Source organism: Oncorhynchus clarkii, chromosome 19 (genome assembly GCF_045791955.1).
Source record: "Oncorhynchus clarkii lewisi isolate Uvic-CL-2024 chromosome 19, UVic_Ocla_1.0, whole genome shotgun sequence".
NCBI lineage: Eukaryota > Metazoa > Chordata > Actinopteri > Salmoniformes > Salmonidae > Oncorhynchus > Oncorhynchus clarkii.
The window spans coordinates 55,888,224-55,910,723 of record NC_092165.1 but is presented as its reverse complement, the minus strand read 5'-3'; the positions used below and the strand labels follow the sequence as shown (position 1 = coordinate 55,910,723).

The window sequence follows — 22,500 nt, the reverse complement described above, 5'->3', positions numbered from 1 at the left end:
TATACTGTAGGTGTGTATATACAGTAGGTGTGTGTGTAGGTGTGTATATACTGTAGGTGTGTATATACTGTAGGTGTGTATATACTGTAGGTGTGTATATACTGTAGGTGTGTATATACTGTAGGTGTGTATATACAGTAGGTGTGTATATACAGTAGGTGTGTGTATACTGTAGGTGTGTATATACTGTAGGTGTGTATATACTGTAGGTGTGTATATACTGTAGGTGTGTATATACAGTAGGTGTGTATATACTGTAGGTGTGTATATACTGTAGGTGTGTATATACTGTAGGTGTGTATATACTGTAGGTGTGTATATACTGTAGGTGTGTGTGTAGGTGTGTATATACTGTAGGTGTGTATATACTGTAGGTGTGTATATACTGTAGGTGTGTATATACTGTAGGTGTGTATATACAGTAGGTGTGTGTGTATATACTGTAGGTGTGTATATACAGTAGGTGTGTATATACTGTAGGTGTGTATATACAGTAGGTGTGTATATACAGTAGGTGTGTATATACTGTAGGTGTGTATATACTGTAGGTGTGTATATACAGTAGGTGTGTATATACAGTAGGTGTGTATATACTGTAGGTGTGTATATACTGTAGGTGTGTATATACTGTAGGTGTGTATATACTGTATGTGTACTGTAGGTGTGTATATACTGTAGGTGTGTATATACTGTAGGTGTGTGTGTAGGTGTGTATATACTGTAGGTGTGTATATACTGTAGGTGTGTATATACTGTAGGTGTGTATATACTGTAGGTGTATATATACTGTAGGTGTGTATATACTGTAGGTGTGTATATACTGTAGGTGTGTGTGTAGGTGTGTATATACTGTAGGTGTGTATATACTGTAGGTGTGTATATACTGTAGGTGTGTATATACTGTAGGTGTGTGTGTAGGTGTGTATATACTGTAGGTGTGTATATACTGTAGGTGTGTGTGTAGGTGTGTATATACAGTAGGTGTGTGTGTAGGTGTGTCTATACTGTAGGTGTGTGTGTAGGTGTGTATATACTGTAGGTGTGTATATACTGTAGGTGTGTATATACTGTAGGTGTGTATATACTGTAGGTGTGTATATACAGTAGGTGTGTATATACTGTAGGTGTGTATATACTGTAGGTATGTGTGTAGGTGTGTATATACTGTAGGTGTGTATATACAGTAGGTGTGTATATACTGTAGGTGTGTATATACTGTAGGTGTGTATATACAGTAGGTGTGTATATACAGTAGGTGTGTGTATACTGTAGGTGTGTATATACTGTAGGTGTGTATATACTGTAGGTGTGTATATACTGTAGGTGTGTGTGTAGGTGTGTCTATACTGTAGGTGTGTGTGTAGGTGTGTATATACTGTAGGTGTGTATATACTGTAGGTGTGTATATACTGTAGGTGTGTATATACTGTAGGTGTGTATATACAGTAGGTGTGTGTGTAGGTGTGTATATACTGTAGGTGTGTATATACAGTAGGTGTCTATATACTGTAGGTGTGTATATACAGTAGGTGTGTATATACAGTAGGTGTGTGTATACTGTAGGTGTGTATATACTGTAGGTGTGTATATACTGTAGGTGTGTATATACTGTAGGTGTGTATATACAGTAGGTGTGTATATACAGTAGGTGTGTATATACAGTAGGTGTGTATATACTGTAGGTGTGTATATACTGTAGGTGTGTATATACTGTAGGTGTGTGTGTAGGTGTGTATATACTGTAGGTGTGTATATACTGTAGGTGTGTATATACAGTAGGTGTGTATATACAGTAGGTGTGTATATACTGTAGGTGTGTATATACTGTAGGTGTGTATATACTGTATGTGTGCATATACTGTAGGTGTGTATATACTGTAGGTGTGTATATACTGTAGGTGTGTATATACTGTAGGTGTGTGTGTAGGTGTGTATATACTGTAGGTGTGTGTGTAGGTGTGTATATACTGTAGGTGTGTATATACTGTAGGTGTGTATATACTGTAGGTGTGTATATACTGTAGGTGTATATATACTGTAGGTGTGTATATACGTGTATATACTGTAGGTGTGTATATACTGTAGGTGTGTGTGTAGGTGTGTATATACTGTAGGTGTGTATATACTGTAGGTGTGTATATACTGTAGGTGTATATATACTGTAGGTGTGTATATACTGTAGGTGTGTATATACTGTAGGTGTGTATATACTGTAGGTGTGTATATACTGTAGGTGTGTGTGTAGGTGTGTATATACTGTAGGTGTGTATATACTGTAGGTGTGTATATACTGTAGGTGTGTATATACTGTAGGTGTGTGTGTAGGTGTGTATATACAGTAGGTGTGTGTGTAGGTGTGTCTATACTGTAGGTGTGTGTGTAGGTGTGTATATACTGTAGGTGTGTATATACTGTAGGTGTGTATATACTGTAGGTGTGTATATACTGTAGGTGTGTATATACTGTAGGTGTGTGTGTAGGTGTGTATATACTGTAGGTGTGTATATACTGTAGGTGTGTATATACAGTAGGTGTGTGTGTAGGTGTGTGTGTAGGTGTGTATATACAGTAGGTGTGTGTGTAGGTGTGTGTGTAGGTGTGTATATACAGTAGGTGTGTGTGTAGGTGTGTGTGTAGGTGTGTATATACAGTAGGTGTGTGTGTAGGTGTGTATATACAGTAGGTGTGTGTGTAGGTGTGTGTGTAGGTGTGTATATACAGTAGGTGTGTGTGTAGGTGTGTGTGTAGGTGTGTATATACAGTAGGTGTGTGTGTAGGTGTGTATATACAGTAGGTGTGTGTGTAGGTGTATGTGTAGGTGTGTATATACAGTAGGTGTGTGTGTAGGTGTGTACCAGGTACCTGTGTGTAGGACAGCCTTTCCTTTGAGGAGTAGTTTGAGGCACTCTGTTTTGTGGTGCTGGGCGCTGTAATGTAGAGCAGTGTTCCCCTCTAGAGTCCTCTTCTCTAGACAGACACTGTTAAGTGGTGACAGACAGTTGGAGTCAATGTGATGTACATGTATGTCTCCGGGGGCTGGTGTAGGTAAGACAGTACTAAAGGTCAATGCTGGTGACAGAGAATGTGTCCCAAAATGGCTCCATATTCCCTCTGTTGTACAGTCGTGGCCAAAAGTTTTGAGAATGACACAAATATTAATTTTCACAAAGTCTGCTGCCTCAGTTTGTATGATGACAATTTGCATATACTCCAGAATGTTATGAAAGTGATCAGATGTATTGCAAAGTCCCTCTTTGCCATGGAAATGAACTGAATGCCCAAAAAACATTTCCAATGCATTTCAGCCCTGCCACAAAAGGACCAGCTGACATCATGTCAGTGATTCTCTCGTTAACACAGGTGTGACTGTTGACGAGGATAAGGCTGGAGATTACTCTGTCATGCTGATTGAGTTTGAATAACAGACTGGAAGCTTCAAAAGGAAGATGGTGCTTGGAATCATTGTTCTTCCTCTGTCAACCATAGTTACCTGCAAGGAAACACATGCCGTTATCATTGCTTTGCGCAAAAAGGGCTTCACAGGCAAGGATATTGCTGCCAGTATTCCCTAGACAAGCATTTTTCTGGATGCTCCAAACAATCGGAAAGGGGTTTCATCAGAGAAAATGACTTTACACCAGTCCTCAGCAGTCCAATCCCTGTACGTTTTGCAGAATATCAGTCTGCCCCTGATGTTTTTCCTGGAGAGAAGTGGCTTCTTTACTGCCCTTCTTGACACCAGGCTATCCTCCAAAAGTCTTCGCCTCACTGTGCGTGCAGATGCACTCACACCTGCCTGCTGATGCACTCACACCTGCCTGCTGCCATTCCTGAGCAAGCTCTGTACTGGTGATGTCCCGATCCCGCAGCTGAATCAACTTTAGGAGACAGTCCTGGTGCTTGCTGGACTTTCTTGGGTGCCCTGAAGCCTTCTTCACAACAATTGAACCACTCCCCTTGAAGTTCTTGATGATCTGATAAATGGTTGATTTAGGTGCAATCTTACTGGCAGTAATATCCTTGCCTGTGAAGCCCTTTTTGTGCAAAGAAATGATGACGGAACGTGTTTCCTTGCAGGTAACCATGGTCGACAGAGGAAGAACAATGATTCCAAGCACCACCCTCCTTTTGAAGCTTCCAGTCTGTTATTCGAACTCAATCAGCATGACAGAGTGATCTCCAGCCTTGTCCTCGTCAACACTCACACCTGTGTTAACGAGAGAATCACTGACATGATATCAGCTGGTACTTTTGTGGCAGGGCTGAAATGCAGTACTTGCCTCCTCCTTTCCTTGTTCCCTAAACTCCTTTCAAAGCCATTGGTTGGAGGAGGTCTGAGTGAGGGACCTTGGATCCTCTCCTCCAATTCACTTTGGGCCCGATTCAGACTGGGGATAAGTTGACTTAACAACATGTTAAGTCTACTTATCTCAAGTCTGCACAGGGCCCACTAAGACGAGAAAACGGAGGAAGCACGGATTATACGGTGAGTAACGTTTTCTGATACAGCCTTTGTGTTATCACGTTGGTGTTATTGGGGGGTCTGGCGTTATTGGGGGGTCTGGTGTTATTGGGGGAGTCTGGCATTATTGGGGGGTCTGGCGTTATTGGGGGGGTCTGGTGTTATTGGGGGGTCTGACATTATTGGGGGGGTCTGGCGTTATTGGGGGGGTCTGGCGTTATTGGGGGGGTCTGGCGTTATTGGGGGGTCTGGCGTTAGGGGGCGCTCACACCTGTTCTGTATGAGGAAGTCCACCAGGGATAGAGAGCTCCTCTCCTCCAGTCTCACAGCCAAGTGAAGAGCTGTCTCTCTCAGATGCTAGAACACAGAAGAAACTCATTATGTCCACCCACTGAGTGTGTGTGCGTGTGTGTGTATGTATGTTTGTGTGTGTGTGTGTGTGTGTGTGATGAATGAGTATGACTATGAACTGTTCTTAGTTCTCTGGAGACATGAGCTCTGACCCAACAAGCTGAAATAATAAACCATACCCTGCCAACACACACACACACACACACACACACACACACACACACACACACACATCAAAAGGTGTGCAGGACAGTTCCATTACATAGCCTTAGGAAGCAACAGACGGTGAATTTGATTAAAGAAATTAAAAGAGAAGGAGAGAGACAGAGAGGAAACAACCTTTTAACAGGAGAGGAGAGGAGAGAGAAGGGTGTAAAATGAGAGGGATAGATTGAGTGTGATTACAGAGAGAGAAGGGTGTAAAATGAGAGGGATAGATTGAGTGTGATTACAGAGAGAAGGGAGTGGTTACTAACTACAGTTCTGGGACTTCTAACTTACTACACAATCACACTCACACACATTTCATTGCGGACACACACACACACACAAACACATACACAAACAGCGACATTTACAACATTACAATGTATAAGAATTGTAGCGGTCTATTTTGAGATAATAACCCCACAGTAGTCTTCTGAGAGAAGAGGCCAGCCACAGCCAGATGAATCAAGCCCATTGAGCCATGTTAAAGTCGCAGTCTGGGATCTGGCAATCTGTCCAATGATCATATTCATTATCTGTTGTTCTTCAAATCCCAGAATGTAGTTTTAATGGAGCCTTCCGCCATTAGCTAGCTAATTAAATCATATGGGGATGACCCAATGCCTTTTGTTTGAATCATTTCACAGCTCTTTACATTAATAAAGGCATCGTAATGATATCCTGCAGAGCACACACTTCAAACCTTCCACTGGGAAGTTATCTTGGGGTTTTCATACGCAATCCTACATGTAATTATGACCATGTTCATGCTGTGTACTTGTGTGTGTGTGTGTATGTATACTTGTGCATGTCCTATCTAGTACCTGTCCCTCAGGCAATTATAATGGGCTGGCCAGTAGTTAGTGAGTGAGTGAGTGAGTGAGTGAGTGAGTGAGTGAGTGAGTGAGTGAGAGTGTGTATACTTGTGCATGTCCTATCTAGTACCTGTCCCTCAGACAATTATAATTGGCTGGCCAGTAGTGAGTGAGTGAGTGAGTGAGAGAGAGAGAGAGAGAGAGAGAGAGAGTGTGTATCTCTCTGCTATCTAGTACTAGGGCTGTGTGTATCTCTCTGCTATCTAGTGCTGTGTGTATCTCTCTGCTATCTAGTACTAGTGGTGTGTGTATCTCTCTGCTATCTAGTACTAGTGGTGTGTGTATCTCTCTGCTATCTAGTACTAGGGCTGTGTGTATCTCTCTGCTATCTACTACTAGGGCTGTGTGTATCTCTATCTACTACTAGGGCTGTGTGTATCTCTATCTACTACTAGGGCTGGCACCGTTACCATATATGGGTGAAGACCGTCGTGAAAATAAAATAACTGTCAAATGTCTTATTTTAAATCATTTTTTTGTGGATGAACAGCTGACTGAATATGGGACAGACGGTTCAGTCCGTTTCTGCTGTAACATGGACTCTTTACAAAACCAAACGATTATAACGGTGACCACGGTCAGTTGGTTGACCATCACAACCTTATGTCTAGTACCTGTCCCTCAGGCAGTGCTAGCGGCTTGGCCAGGTCCTCTCCCTGGGCGTACAGCTGCAGCAGAGCGGTCAGGTCCCGGCTCCTCACGGCATCGTACACACGCCAAGGCTCACCGTCCTCCCGGTCCCTGTGCAGCACGTAGCGCCGGTCCACGTACTTGGCCACGATATACTCCTTCCTGGCATTCCTGGTTGCACAACGGGACAGAGCCATAGGTATGCAGCAACTGGTTAACTATATCCTCCATGTTGACACCAGCAACTGGTTAACTATATCCTCCATATTGACACCAGCAACTGGTTAACTATATCCTCCATGTTGACACCAGCAACTGGTTAACTATATCCTCCATGTTGGCACCAGCAACTGGTTAACTATATCCTCCATGTAAGGCACCAGCAACTGGTTAACTATATCCTCCATGTTGGCACCAGCAACTGGTTAACTATATCCTCCATGTTGGCACCAGCAACTGGTTAACTATATCCTCCATGTTGGCACCAGCAACTGGTTAACTATATCCTCCATGTTGGCACCAGCAACTGGTTAACTATATCCTCCATATTGACACCAGCAACTGGTTAACTATATCCTCCATGTAAGGCACCAGCAACTGGTTAACTATATCCTCCATGTTGGCACCAGCAACTGGTTAACTATATCCTCCATGTAAGGCACCAGCAACTGGTTAACTATATCCTCCATGTTGGCACCAGCAACTGGTTAACTATATCCTCCATGTTGGCACCAGCAACTGGTTAACTATATCCTCCATGTAAGGCACCAGCAACTGGTTAACTATATCCTCCATATTGGCACCAGCAACTAGTTAACTATATCCTCCATGTTGGCACCAGCAACTGGTTAACTATATCCTCCATGTAAGGCACCAGCAACTGGTTAACTATATCCTCCATGTTGGCACCAGCAACTGGTTAACTATATCCTCCATGTAAGGCACCAGCAACTGGTTAACTATATCCTCCATGTAAGGCACCAGCAACTGGTTAACTATATCCTCCATGTTGGCACCAGCAACTGGTTAACTATATCCTCCATGTTGACACCAGCAACTGGTTAACTATATCCTCCATGTAAGGCACCAGCAACTGGTTAACTATATCCTCCATGTTGACACCAGCAACTGGTTAACTATATCCTCCATGTAAGGCACCAGCAACTGGTTAACTATATCCTCCATGTTGGCACCAGCAACTGGTTAACTATATCCTCCATGTAAGGCACCAGCAACTGGTTAACTATATCCTCCATGTTGACACCAGCAACTGGTTAACTATATCCTCCATGTTGGCACCAGCAACTGGTTAACTATATCCTCCATGTTGGCACCAGCAACTGGTTAACTATATCCTCCATTTTGGCACCAGCAACTGGTTAACTATATCCTCCATATTGGCACCAGCAACTGGTTAACTATATCCTCCATGTTGACACCAGCAACTGGTTAACTATATCCTCCATGTTGGCACCAGCAACTGGTTAACTATATCCTCCATATTGGCACCAGCAACTGGTTAACTATATCCTCCATGTTGGCACCAGCAACTGGTTAACTATATCCTCCATGTTGGCACCAGCAACTGGTTAACTATATCCTCCATGTTGGCACCAGCAACTGGTTAACTATATCCTCCATATTGACACCAGCAACTGGTTAACTATATCCTCCATGTAAGGCACCAGCAACTGGTTAACTATATCCTCCATATTGACACCAGCAACTGGTTAACTATATCCTCCATATTGGCACCAGCAACTGGTTAACTATATCCTCCATGTTGACACCAGCAACTGGTTAACTATATCCTCCATGTTGGCACCAGCAACTGGTTAACTATATCCTCCATATTGGCACCAGCAACTGGTTAACTATATCCTCCATGTTGACACCAGCAACTGGTTAACTATATCCTCCATATTGACACCAGCAACTGGTTAACTATATCCTCCATGTTGACACCAGCAACTGGTTAACTATATCCTCCATGTTGGCACCAGCAACTGGTTAACTATATCCTCCATGTAAGGCACCAGCAACTGGTTAACTATATCCTCCATGTTGGCACCAGCAACTGGTTAACTATATCCTCCATGTTGGCACCAGCAACTGGTTAACTATATCCTCCATGTTGGCACCAGCAACTGGTTAACTATATCCTCCATGTTGGCACCAGCAACTGGTTAACTATATCCTCCATATTGACACCAGCAACTGGTTAACTATATCCTCCATGTAAGGCACCAGCAACTGGTTAACTATATCCTCCATGTTGGCACCAGCAACTGGTTAACTATATCCTCCATGTAAGGCACCAGCAACTGGTTAACTATATCCTCCATGTTGGCACCAGCAACTGGTTAACTATATCCTCCATGTTGGCACCAGCAACTGGTTAACTATATCCTCCATGTAAGGCACCAGCAACTGGTTAACTATATCCTCCATATTGGCACCAGCAACTAGTTAACTATATCCTCCATGTTGGCACCAGCAACTGGTTAACTATATCCTCCATGTAAGGCACCAGCAACTGGTTAACTATATCCTCCATGTTGGCACCAGCAACTGGTTAACTATATCCTCCATGTAAGGCACCAGCAACTGGTTAACTATATCCTCCATGTTGGCACCAGCAACTGGTTAACTATATCCTCCATGTTGACACCAGCAACTGGTTAACTATATCCTCCATGTAAGGCACCAGCAACTGGTTAACTATATCCTCCATGTTGACACCAGCAACTGGTTAACTATATCCTCCATGTAAGGCACCAGCAACTGGTTAACTATATCCTCCATGTTGGCACCAGCAACTGGTTAACTATATCCTCCATGTAAGGCACCAGCAACTGGTTAACTATATCCTCCATGTTGACACCAGAAACTGGTTAACTATATCCTCCATGTTGGCACCAGCAACTGGTTAACTATATCCTCCATGTTGGCACCAGCAACTGGTTAACTATATCCTCCATTTTGGCACCAGCAACTGGTTAACTATATCCTCCATATTGGCACCAGCAACTGGTTAACTATATCCTCCATGTTGACACCAGCAACTGGTTAACTATATCCTCCATGTTGGCACCAGCAACTGGTTAACTATATCCTCCATATTGGCACCAGCAACTGGTTAACTATATCCTCCATGTTGGCACCAGCAACTGGTTAACTATATCCTCCATGTTGGCACCAGCAACTGGTTAACTATATCCTCCATATTGGCACCAGCAACTGGTTAACTATATCCTCCATGTTGGCACCAGCAACTGGTTAACTATATCCTCCATATTGACACCAGCAACTGGTTAACTATATCCTCCATGTAAGGCACCAGCAACTGGTTAACTATATCCTCCATGTTGACACCAGCAACTGGTTAACTATATCCTCCATTTTGGCACCAGCAACTGGTTAACTATATCCTCCATATTGGCACCAGGGTTGGGTTCAATTCCATTTCAATTCAGTCAATTCAAGAACTGAATTGAAATGGAATTGACCCCAACCCTTGTTGATACCAAACGTTTTGTTACAACATTCTCACTTCAACACTTGAATGTCATTGTTTTGGAATGTTTTGGTGCCAATATGGCTTCTGTCAAAATGTGTTGTTTCAAACCAAGTTTGCCCCACCAATGAGAACATGATTGAAGTATGAGGCGTATAATGGACTTACATGTCACTCTGGGGGAGGGGTTTGATGGAATCATTGGGAAGATTGGCCTCCATGATGTCATTGAAGCGGGTGTTGCCTATACTGACTGCCAGCTGTGGACAGATGGAGAGTGGAGGCGTTAGGATACAAGGTATGTGAGTACAGCTGTATAGGGACTAAACGTTCAGCGCATCAAATACCACATATCTAACCCATGCCATTATCATAACTATAAACCAAGTTAGCATGCTGAGCTAAAGCCAAAGCAGAGCTCAGCAAACTAACGCTTGTTTAGAAATGGAGGTGTGTGTGTATAGATCGGTGTGTGTGTGTGTATTGGGACTAAGACGGGGTCAACATTACTAGTAGTTCGGAGGTGCTGAGCATGTCCAGCGTGAGGGACTGGATCCTGGAGTAGTGGACTCCCAACTCCCTGTGGATCCCAGAACACTCTATACACGTCAGGATGCCCAGGTTGGTGGAGAGCCACGTGGGGTCTGTTGACAACACAGGGACAGAAGACAGAACATGAGTACAGTTAACACTGGATTTACACTGAAGCAATAAGGCCCGAGGGGGTTTGGTATACGGTCAATACACCTGCGCTAAGGTCTGTTCTTAGGCATGACGCAATGGAATTAGAGCAGTAAAAATACACATGGTATATTGTGGTTCGGACTCTGAAAGCTGATTGGCTGACAGCAATTGTATATCAGACCGTATACCACATGTATGACAAAACAATTTACTGCTCTAATTACGTTGGGAACCAGTTTATAATAGCAATAAGGCACCTCAGGGGTTTGTGATATTTGTCCAATATACCACTGTATCCAGGCACTCCACGTTGAGTTGTGCGTAAGAACAGCCCTTAGCCGTGGTATATTGGCCATATACCACACCCCCATGTTCCTTATTGCTTAAATATACCACGGCTGTCAGCCAAATCAACATTCAGGGCTCGAACCAACCAGCCCTACTGGCTGTGTCCTGATTCTCCACCCTTCTCTAAGTGTGGAGACAGGACAAGAGCACATCCTGAAGTTTTTTGATGAATCCTCCCACTGACTCCTGTCTCCTGTCCACCAGTCTCACCGTGGGCTCCACAGTCGGCGCAGGCCTCGTTGCCGGGCATGTGTCTGAGCTCGGTGATGACTGCCCTGGCCAGCTCCTGCAGCCCGGAGTCCTGGAACTGCGGCTGGTCCCCTCCCAACACTGTGTTCAGGGCTTCCTCCTTACTGTTCTGCAGCACCGACACCCAACTGGGGGGGAGGAGAGAGAGAATAAAACAATGCAATATAGTGTTTATACAGTTATGTATTGTAGTACTTTCATTCTTTCTGGAAATGTCTTCCTGATTTTTTTATGGATCTACAACAACCGGTACACCGGTATGTTTTTTTTATGAAACTACTATGGTGGTCTACATTCTGTGCTTCAAAAGCACAGACTGCCCACATGATAGTCCTGTGTGCAGCTGTGTGTCTTTAACCCAAGTATATAATTGTACCACTGAGAGCTTGGCACATTCACACTGCAGTAAACCTCCTTTCTCTTTCTCATCCCTCTCCTCAATTTTTCTTTCTTTTTGTTGTTTTTGTTTCAGCTGACCCTCCCTCCTTTTTCTTCTCCTCCACACAGACACAGATGACATCTGGTTTGATCCTGAGACCCACACAGAGAGAAGAGGAAGAGGGGCTCCCGAGTGGCGCAGCGTCATCCCGAGTGGCGCAGCGTCATCCCGAGTGGCGCAGCGTCATCCCGAGTGGCGCAGCGTTCTAAGGCACTGCATCTCAGTGCTAAAGACGTCACTACAGACCCTGGTTCGATTCCAGGCTGTATCACAACCGGCCGTGATTTGGAGTCCCATAGGGCGGTGTACAATTGGCCTAGTGTCGTTAGGGTTTGGCCGGTGTACGCAGTCATTGTAAATAATATTTTTTTCTTAACTGACTTTCCTGGTTAAATAAAATAAAAAGAGGAGAGAAACCCCCTACTCAGCTCTGTACGCTCCAGAGAGAGGTCCCAACCCAAACTAGATCCCTCTCTCGTGCAGTTGAGTTTCCACCTCATTTTGTGGCCAGTAAGCTTGATGCCCTCAATCTCACACAAATTATCAATGAACCTACCAGGTACCACCCCAAAGCCGTAAACACGGGCACCCTCATAGATATCATCCTAACCAACTTGCCCTCTAAATACACCTCTGCTGTTTTCAACCAAGATCTCAGCGATCACTGCCTCATTGCCTGCATCCGTAATGGGTCAGCGGTCAAACGACCTCCACTCATCACCGTCAAAAGCTCCCTGAAACACTTCAGCGAGCAGGCCTTTCTAATCGACCTGGCCCGGGTATCCTGGAAGGATATTGACCTCATCCCATCATGCCTAGTTATAATTTTTTTAAATGCCTTCCTCACCACCTTAAATAAGCATGCCCCATTCAAGAAATTTAGAACCATATAGCCCTTGGTTCTCTCCAGACCTGACTGCCCTTAACCAACACAAAAACATCCTATGGGGTTTTGCATTAGCGTCGAACAGCCCCCGTGATATGCAGCTTTTCAAGGAAGCTAGAAACCAATATACACAGGCAGTTAGAAAAGCCATTGCTAGCTTTTTCAAGCAGAAATTTGCTTCCTGCAACACCAACGCAAAAAAGTTCTGGGACACTGTAAAGTCCATGGAGAATAAGAACACCTCCTCCCAACTGCCCACTGCACTGAGGATAGGAAACTCTGTCACCACCAATAAATCCACTATAATTGAAATTTTCAAAAAGCATTTTTCTACGGCTGGCCATGCTTTCCACCTGGCTACCCCTACCCCGGTCAACAGCACTGCACCCCCCACAGCAACTCGCCCAAGCCTTCCCCACTTCTCCTTCTCCCAAATCCAGTCAGCTGATGTTCTGAAAGAGCTGCAAAATCTGGACCCCTACAAATCAGCCGGACTAGACAATCTGGACCTTTTCTTTCTAAAATTATCTGCCGAAATTGTTGCAACCCCTATTACTAGTCTATTCAACCTCTCTTTCGTGTCGTCTGAGATTCCCAGCTGCGGTCATCCCCCTCTTCAAAGGAGGGGACACTCTTGACCCAAACTGCTACAGACCTATATATATCCTACCCTGTCTTTCCAAGGTCTTCAAAAGCCAAGTCAACAAACAGATTACCGACATTTCGAATCCCACCGTACCTTCTCCGCTATGCAATCCGGTTTCAGAGCTGGTCATGGGTGCACCTCAGCCACGCTCAATATCTTAACCGCCATCGATGAGACATTACTGTGCAGCCATATTCATTGACCTGGCCAAGGCTTTCGACTCTGTCAATCACCACATCCTCATCGGCAGACTCAATAGCCTTGGTTTCTCAAATGATTGCCTGGCCTGGTTCACCAACTACTTCTCTGATAGAGTTCAGTATGTAAAATCGGAGGGCCTGTTGTTCGGGCCTCTGGCAGTCTCTATTGGGGTGAACAGGGTTCAATTCTTGGGCCGACTCTCTTCTCTGTATACATCAATGATGTTGCTCTTGCTGCTGGTGAGTCTCTGATCCACCTCTACGTAGACGACACCATTCTGTATACATCTGGCCCTTCTTTGGACACTGTTAACAACCCTCCAGACGAGCTTCAATGCCATACAACTCTCCTTACGTGGCCTCCAACTGCTCTTAAATACAAGTAAAACTAAATGCATGCTCTTCAACCGATCGCTGCCTGCACCTGCCCGCCCATCCAGCATCACTACTCTGGACGGTTCTGACTTAGAATATGTGGACAACTACAAATACCTAGGTGTCTGGTTAGACTGTAAACTCTCCTTCCAGACATCAAACATCTCCAATCCAAAGTTAAGTCTAGAATTGGCTTCCTATTTTGCAACAAAGCATTCTTCACTCATGCTGCCAAACATACCCTCGTAAAACTGACCATCCTACCGATCCTCGACTTCGGCGACGTCATTTACAAAATAGCCTCCAATACCCTACTCAACAAATTGGATGCAGTCTATCACAGTGCCATCCGTTTTGTCACCAAAGCCCCACATACTACCCACCACTGCGACCTGTACGCTCTCATTCGCTGGCCCTCGCTTCATACTCGTCGCCAAACCCACTGGCTCCAGGTCATCTACAAGAGCCTGCTAGGTAAAGTCCCCCCATATCTCAGCTCGCTGGTCACCATAGCAGCACCCACCTGTAGCACGTGCTCCAGCAGGTATATCTCTCTGGTCACCCCCAAAACCAATTATTTCTTTGGCCACCTCTCCTTCCAGTTCTCTGTTGCCAATGACTGGAACGAACTACAAAAATCTCTGAAACTGGAAACACTTATTTCCCTCACTAGCTTTAAGCACCAGCTGTCAGAGCAGCTCACAGATTACTGCACCTGTACATAGCCCATCTATAATTTAGCCCAAACAACTACCTCTTCCCCTACTGTATTTATTTATTTATTTATTTTGCTCCTTTGCACCCCATTATTTCTATCTCTACTTTGCACATTCTTCCACTGCAAATCTACCATTCCAACGTTTTACTTGCTATATTGTATTTACTTCGTCACCATGGCCTTTTTTTGCCTTTACCTCCCTTATCTCACCTAATTTGCTCACATTGTATATAGACTTATTTTTCTACTGTATTATTGACTGTATGTTTGTTTTACTCCATGTGTAACTCTGTGTTGTTGTATGTCTCAAACTGCTTTGCTTTATCTTGGCCAGGTCGCAATTGTAAATGAGAACTTGTTCTCAACTTGCCTACCTGGTTAAATAAGGGTGAAATAAATAAAAGATAATGGTGGCAGCATCATGTTATGGGGATGTTTCTCATCGTCAGGGACTGGGGCACTTATCAGGATAGAAGAGATGAATCGAGAAATTTATATAAAAGTCATTGAAGCAAATCTACTGCCCTCTGCAAGAAATCTGAAACTGGGAAAGAAGTTCACCTTTCAACATGACAACGACCTGAAGCACACAGCCAAAGCTACAGTGGAGTGGCTAAGGAATAAAAAGGTAAATGTCCTTGAGTGACCCAGTTAGAGCTCCGACCTAAATCCAATCGAAACTGTGTGGCACGACTTGAAGATTGCTGTCCAAGGAACTTGAAAGTACAGTTTTGTAAAGAGTGGTCAAATATTGCCTAATCTAGGTGCGCAAAGTTGGTAGAGAGCTATCCCAAAGGCAATCACAGCTGTAATGGCTGCCAAAGGTGCTTCCACCAAGTATTAACTCAGGTGGGTGGAGACTTATCCAATTGTGATGTTTCAGTTTTGTATTTTTAATACAGTCCCCCCCCCCCCCCCCCCCCCCCCCCCCACACACAAAAAATTGCCTTGAAAGTCTGGTGTGTAGATGAGTGGGAAAACATGCTTTATTTAAATGCATGAAACTCTGAGGCAATGACAAAGGAGAAAAAAATTCACAGAGGTGTAGACTTTCTATAGGCACTGTATGTTGAAGACAGTGGGGCTCAAGTTGCATCCCTGTCTCACCCCACGGTGCCAATTTTAACAGCACACGTGCTGTTCGTATGTTTTCTTTCTACCTATCTCTATCTCGGTATCTTTTTCTATTTCTCTTTCTGAAAGAAACATATTGTATCTCTTTCTGAAAGAAGATCTACTTTGTATTCGTTCCTCTCTCTGAAATAAATACTATATTGTAATCTTTTCCTATTTTTGAAGGGAATTTCTCTCTCTTTCTGAATGACAAAGTCACTGTCCTTATCTACACCTCAGTGTATCTGGAACAATGCTTGTATAGAATCTAGGAGGGATGTCAGTGTATATGGAACAATCATAGAAATTGAAGGAATAGAACGGGCTTGGGACCTTTAACCCTGGCAATTTGACTGGGTACATGGGTACACTCGCAATAGCTGCCTGGTATTGTGATGCAACAATTTCCATGGTAGAATGTTTATCCAAATTATGTTAATTGATGTGGCTCATGCAATGGAAATATTTCAATAGTCAGATGAGGTGATTCAACAAATCACCGTACAGATTGATGTGTACACTTGCTTTTACTTCCTGCTTTGCTCCTATGGGTACAATCGCAATGGCTGCCCGTCCTCCCATTATGCCACCATTGACTTGAATGGGGATGCCCGTTCTAGTCATTAAAATTCTATGGGAATTTTATACAATTGTATAGAAACAAGGAGGGATTCCGGTGTATTTAGAACAATACTTGTATAGAAACAAGGAGGGATTCCGGTGTATTTAGAACAATACTTGTATAGAAACAAGGAGGGATTCCAGTGTATTTAGAACAATACTTGTATAGAAACAAGGAGGGATTCCGGTGTATTTAGAACAATACTTGTATAGAAACAAGGAGGGATTCCGGTGTATTTAGAACAATACTTGTATAGAAGAGAGGAGGGATTCCAGTGTATTTAGAACAATACTTGTATAGAAACAAGGAGGGATTCCAGTGTATTTAGAACAATACTTGTATAGAAGAGAGGAGGGATTCCAGTGTATTTAGAACAATACTTGTATAGAAGAGAGGAGGGATTCCAGTGTATTTAGAACAATACTTGTATAGAAACGAGGAGGGATGCCAGTGTATTTAGAACAATACTTGTATAGAAACAAGGAGGGATTCCAGTGTATTTAGAACAATACTTGTATAGAAACAAGGAGGGATTCCAGTGTATTTAGAACAATACTTGTATAGAAACAAGGAGGGATTCCAGTGTATTTAGAACAATACTTTTATAGAAGAGAGGAGGGATTCCAGTGTATTTAGAACAATACTTGTATAGAAACAAGGAGGGATTCCAGTGTATTTAGAACAATACTTGTATAGAAACAAGGAGGGATTCCAGTGTATTTAGAACAATACTTGTATAGAAACAAGGAGGGATTCCAGTGTATTTAGAACAATACTTTTATAGAAGAGAGGAGGGATTCCAGTGTATTTAGAACAATACTTGTATAGAAACAAGGAGGGATTCCAGTGTATTTAGAACAATACTTGTATAGAAACAAGGAGGGATTCCGGTGTATTTAGAACAATACTTGTATAGAAACAAGGAGGGATTCCAGTGTATTTAGAACAATACTTGTATAGAAGAGAGGAGGGATTCCAGTGCTCTGCTTACATCATGCATTCCTGCTCGTCCTCGGCTTGGAAATGGTACGTCCGATTATCTGGAGAGAGGAACGATAGGTGTGAATTTAGAGGGACAGAAGAGGAGAGAGAGAGGAGAACGACAGAGAGAGAGTGCAGTAGGCTACATTCTGGGGGATACATACAAGGGGAAAACCTGATGCACAGACACAGAGAGAGGATCGGTTGAGGGAGACTCGTCTCTCTGCACCGTCTTTCCATTACATACACAGGCTCAGACACACACACACACACACACACACACACACACACACACACACACACACACACACACACACACACACACACACACACACAGACACACAGACACACAGACAGGCAAATGCACTTGCACACAGCTCAGACCATAGTTATGTGGAGAAAGGTGAGAGGTCAGTGGTGAGAGGTCAAGGAGGGGTGAACCTACGTGTGACCAGGTCAAAGGTCCTCCTCTCATCGGGGTTGGGGCGCACCTGACAGGTCAGGAGGTTGAGCTTCGCTGGTGGTCGGTTGATCTGTGGAACCAACGACACTGGGGTCAATTCCCACCCTAGGGCTTTCCCAAACTTTACTACGCTGGCTCAGATGCTAGCTTTTCACATCATCTTTTCCAGAATGGTCCCAACAACTATGGAATACAGTGCATTCGGGAAGTGTTCAGGCCCCTTCACTTTTTCCACATTTTGTTACGTTACAGCCTTATTCTAAAATGTATTAAATATATGTTTTTCCTCATCAATCTACACACAGTATTCCATAATTACAAAGCAAAAACAGGTTCATAAATTTTTGCAAATGTATAAAATAATATAGCTGAAATATTAGATTTACATAAGTACTTACTACTTTGTTAAAGCACAGCCTCAAGTCTTCTTGGGTAGGACACAACAAGCTTGGCACACCTGTATTTGGGGAGTTTCTCCCATTCTTCTCTGGAGATCCTCTCAAGCTCCGTCAGGTTGGAGCTATTTTCAGGTCTCTCCAGAGATGTTAGATCGGGTTCAAATTCGGGCTCTGGCTGGACCACTCAAGGACATTCAGAGACTTGTCCCAAAGCCACTCCTGCATTGTCTTCTCTGTGTGCTTAGGGTCGTTGTCCTGTTGGAAGGTGAACCTGGAGCAGGATTTCATCAAGGATCTCTCTGTACTTTGCTCCATTCATCTTTCCCTCGATCCGGACTAGTCTCCCAGTCCCTGTCTCTGAAAAACATACCCACAGCATGATGCTGCCACCACCATGCTTCAACGTAGGGATGGTATTGGCCAGGTGATTAGCGGTGCCTTGTTTCCTCCAGAAATTCAGGCCAAAGAGTTCAATCTTGGTGTCTTTTGGCAAACTCCAAGCAGGCTGTCGTGCCTTTTACTGAGGAGTGGCTGCTGTCTGGCCCCTCTCCCATAAAGGCTGGATTGGTGGAGTGCTGCAGAGATGGTTGTCCTTCTGGAAGTTCCTCCCATCTCCACAGAGGAACTCTGGAGCTCTGTCAGAGTGACCATCGGGTTCTTGGTCACCGTGCTTCTACCCCGATTGCTCAGAGCTGGCCAGGTGACCAGCTCTGGGAAGAGTCCTAGTGGTTCCAAATTTCTTCCATTTAAGAATTGTGGAGGCCACAGTGTTCTTGGGGACCTACAATGCTGCAGAAATGTGTTGGTACCCTTCCCCAGATCTATGCCTCAACACAATCCTGTCTCGGACCTCTACAGACAAAAAACGTTGTAGAAACATCTCAAGGATGATCAATGGAAACAGGATGCACCTGAACTCAATTTTGAGTCTCATAGCAAAGGGTCTGACTACTTATGTAAATAAGGTATTTTTTTAAAGAAAATTTGCTACAATTTCTAAAAACGCGTTTTTGCTTTGTCATTAAGGGGTAATGTGTAGATTGATGCAGAAAATATATATATTTTATAAATTTTAGAACAAGGCTGTAACGTAACAAAATGTGAAATTAGTGAAGGGGTCTGAATACTTTCAGAGTATGCATTACTAGGGCAGCCCAGTCCAGCCTGGCTTAACTATAGTACATTTCAAGAGCATCAGCAACCTGGCGACTAGGGCTGTCCCCAACAAAAATCTTGGTCAACAAAGAGTCGTCTGTTTTTTCGACCAATCGATTGATTGAAATATAGGCCTAAGTAAGTGGCGGTATTAAGACTAAACAGGAAGCGTTCTCAGGCCTACAGCTCGATGGTGGTTACACAAGGCTGCTATGCAAAGGCTACTAATGACAGTGACATTACTTATCATTATAATGATGGTCATAATAATAGATAGCAATAAGGAGATCAAGGATAAAGGAGGGTTATTATTATTATAAATAAAATTATAAAACGGACAATTTGAAACGATGCTAAATAAATGATAAATAATACCAGAGAGGCTGGTCTAATGAAAAGAAGTGGCAAGCCTTTATTTCAGCACAGCAAAGATTAAAAACAACCGCACTTGTGAAATTGTTGCATGAGGCTTGGTGCTTATGGAATCAGTAGACTATTACACAAACGGTCAAACAGGCAACAGAAGCAGGATCTGTCATCTTTCTGTAGATATACAGTACTAGTCAAAAGTTTGGACACACCTAATCATTCAAGGGTTTTTCTTTATTTTTACTATTGTCATTGTAGAAAAATTGTGAAGACATCAAAACTATGAAATAACATGTATGGAATCATGTAGTAACCAAAAAAAGTGTTTAAAAAAAATAAATATATATTTGAGATTTTTCAAAGTAGCCACCCTTTGCCTTGATGACAGCTTTGCACACTCTTGGCATTCTCTCAACCAGCTTCACCTGGAATGCTTTTCCAACAGTCTTGAAGGAGTTCCCACATATGCCGAGCACTTGTGGCCTGCTTTTCCGCCACTCTGCGGTCCAACTCATCCCAAAACATCTCAATTGGTTTGAGGTTGGGTGATTGTGGAGGCCAGGTAATCTGATGCAGCACTCCATCACTCCTTCTTGTCAAATAACCCTTACATATATATCCTGGAGGTGTGTTTGGGGTCATTGTCATTGTAACATATTTTGATTTGTTGACCACTTTTTTGGTTTCTACATGATTCCATATGTGTTCGTTCATATTTTTGATGTCTTCACTATTATTCTACAATGTAAAAAAAAAGAAAAACCCTTGAATGAATAGGTGTGTCCAAACTTCTGACTGCTACCATACATGCTACCGTACATGGTTGATTTATAAAATCAGGCAAATTTAACAGTTAGGCTGTTAATTACAGACCTAATTAAGTTGTGGTTTCCTCTCTCCTCTCTTTTCTTAGACAATTAAGGCAAGGGCTGTTTTCTCACCTCCTAACTCTGCTGCTGCTTCTGCCTCATTATCAACACCAATATGCTGGTTAACTTTGCTATTATGCACATAGCAACATGGTCTAGGAAAAAAACGCCAATTCAACAGCGCACTGATGTGTTTCAGAACCACGGACGGCGACCACTATCCAACGCGGGAGAAAGTGCATGTTATAAAATAATATTTTTTATTTATTTATGAACCATTGTTCATACATAATATAACCATATACATTTTTAGTAGCACATGTCTTAGAGTGATGGACTGTTCCATCCCCACGGCCTCCACAAGTGATCAGTCCACTCAGACAGGCACCAATCAGACAGGGTCTTGTACACATTCATGTATTTTTTTCATCACTTTTGCTACTGCTCGACTAAAGACATCTCAGTTGACTAACAGCCTATCGACCAAACAATCGACCCGTCGACTAAATGGGGTCAGCCCTGTTGGCGACTGATTTAAAGTTACAGGTAGTCAGGTATACACTAGTTTGAGGATTACTTTTGGCACTGAGCTTTACTGTATGGTTTATATACTGTATTGGGTACAGGATATGAGAGGTGAATGAGATGTCAACTAAAAGAGTCTCACCGTGCTGTGAGAGATGGTCAGACAGCCGTACTTGACACCACACTTCCTCTTCTGCCACACCTTCCTAATCCTGGATGGATGGGAGGGAGGGAGGGAGGGGAGGGGAGGGATGGTTTGTGAGTGAGTGAGTGAGTGAGGGAGGGAGGGAGGGAGGGAGGGAGGGAGGGAGGGAGGGAGGGGAGACAGAGCGTGAAAGAGAGAGGGAGAGACTCTGACCACATTCTAAGTCAGGTATAACTTACTGTATATCTACAGTACCATCAAGCTTACTCATCATATCTAGGAATACAAGTTTGTTTCCCCAACTGACTCACATCCCCCTTATGTTATCACACTGTAATCTAACGCTCTGAGAACGAGGAGAGAACAGGGGAGAGAGGGGCTGGAATGGAGACATAGGCCTGTTTTAGACTTCCAGGCTACCCCTCTGTCTCTTCTTTCTCCTCTCTCTTTACTCTCTTTCCCTTTCTCTCTCTCCTATCCCCCCTCTCTCTCTCTCTCTCCTATCCCCCCCCTCTCTCTCTTTACTCTCTTTCCCTTTCTCTCTCTCCTATCCCCCCCCTCTCTCTCTCTTTACTCTCTTTCCCTTTCTCTCTCTCCTCTCTCTCTCTCTCTTTACTCTCTTTCCCTTTCTCTCTCTCCTATCCTCTCTCTCTCTCTCTCTCCTATCCCCCCCTCTCTCTTTACTCTCTTTCCCTTTCTCTCTCTCCTATCCCCCCTCTCTCTCTCTCTCTCCTATCCCCCCCTCTCTCTCTTTACTCTCTTTCCCTTTCTCTCTCTCCTATCCCCCCTCTCTCTCTCTCTCTCTCCTATCCCCTCTCTCTCTCTTTACTCTCTTTCCCTTTCTCTCTCTCCTATCCCCCCCCCCTCTCTCTCTCTCTCTCCTATCCCCCCTCTCTCTCTTTACTCTCTTTCCCTTTCTCTCTCTCCTATCCCCCCCCCTCTCTCTCTCTCTCTCTCCTATCCCCCCTCTCTCTCTTTACTCTCTTTCCCTTTCTCTCTCTCCTATCCCCCCCTATCTCTCTCTCTCTCCTACCCCCCCCTCTCTCTCTCTCTCTCCTATCCCCTCTCTCTCTCTCTTTACTCCCTTTCCCTTTCTCTCTCTCCTATCCCCTCTCTCTCTCTCTCTCTCTCCTATCCCCTCTCTCTCTCTCTCTCTCTCTCTCCTATCCCCCCCTCTCTCTCTCTCTTTACTCTCTTTCCCTTTCTCTCTCTCCTATCCCCCCTCTCTCTCTCTCTCTCTCTCCTATCCCCCCTCTCTCTCTTTACTCTCTTT

At 43.7% G+C, this 22,500-nt stretch overlaps 1 protein-coding gene across 5 annotated transcripts in view; it reads right to left on the bottom strand.

The window, feature by feature from the left end:
• The window catches only part of LOC139375390 (arf-GAP with SH3 domain, ANK repeat and PH domain-containing protein 3-like), a 76,735-nt gene that overhangs the window by 18,554 nt on the left and 35,681 nt on the right, over positions 1–22,500 (bottom strand). For all 5 annotated transcript variants that reach the window (XR_011627789.1, XM_071117128.1, XM_071117129.1 and 2 more), the window contains exons 11-19: positions 21,225–21,294; positions 17,749–17,836; positions 17,314–17,362; positions 11,285–11,451; positions 10,553–10,686; positions 10,211–10,302; positions 6,510–6,696; positions 4,734–4,819; positions 2,863–2,978 (exon numbers count right to left, since the gene is read on the bottom strand). Coding sequence is in view for 4 of the 5 variants with exons in the window: in XM_071117128.1 (XP_070973229.1) it covers positions 2,863–2,978; positions 4,734–4,819; positions 6,510–6,696; positions 10,211–10,302; positions 10,553–10,686; positions 11,285–11,451; positions 17,314–17,362; positions 17,749–17,836; positions 21,225–21,294 (989 nt within the window). In the remaining variant the exon portion in view is untranslated. The remainder of the gene's footprint in view (positions 1–2,862; positions 2,979–4,733; positions 4,820–6,509; positions 6,697–10,210; positions 10,303–10,552; positions 10,687–11,284; positions 11,452–17,313; positions 17,363–17,748; positions 17,837–21,224; positions 21,295–22,500) is intronic.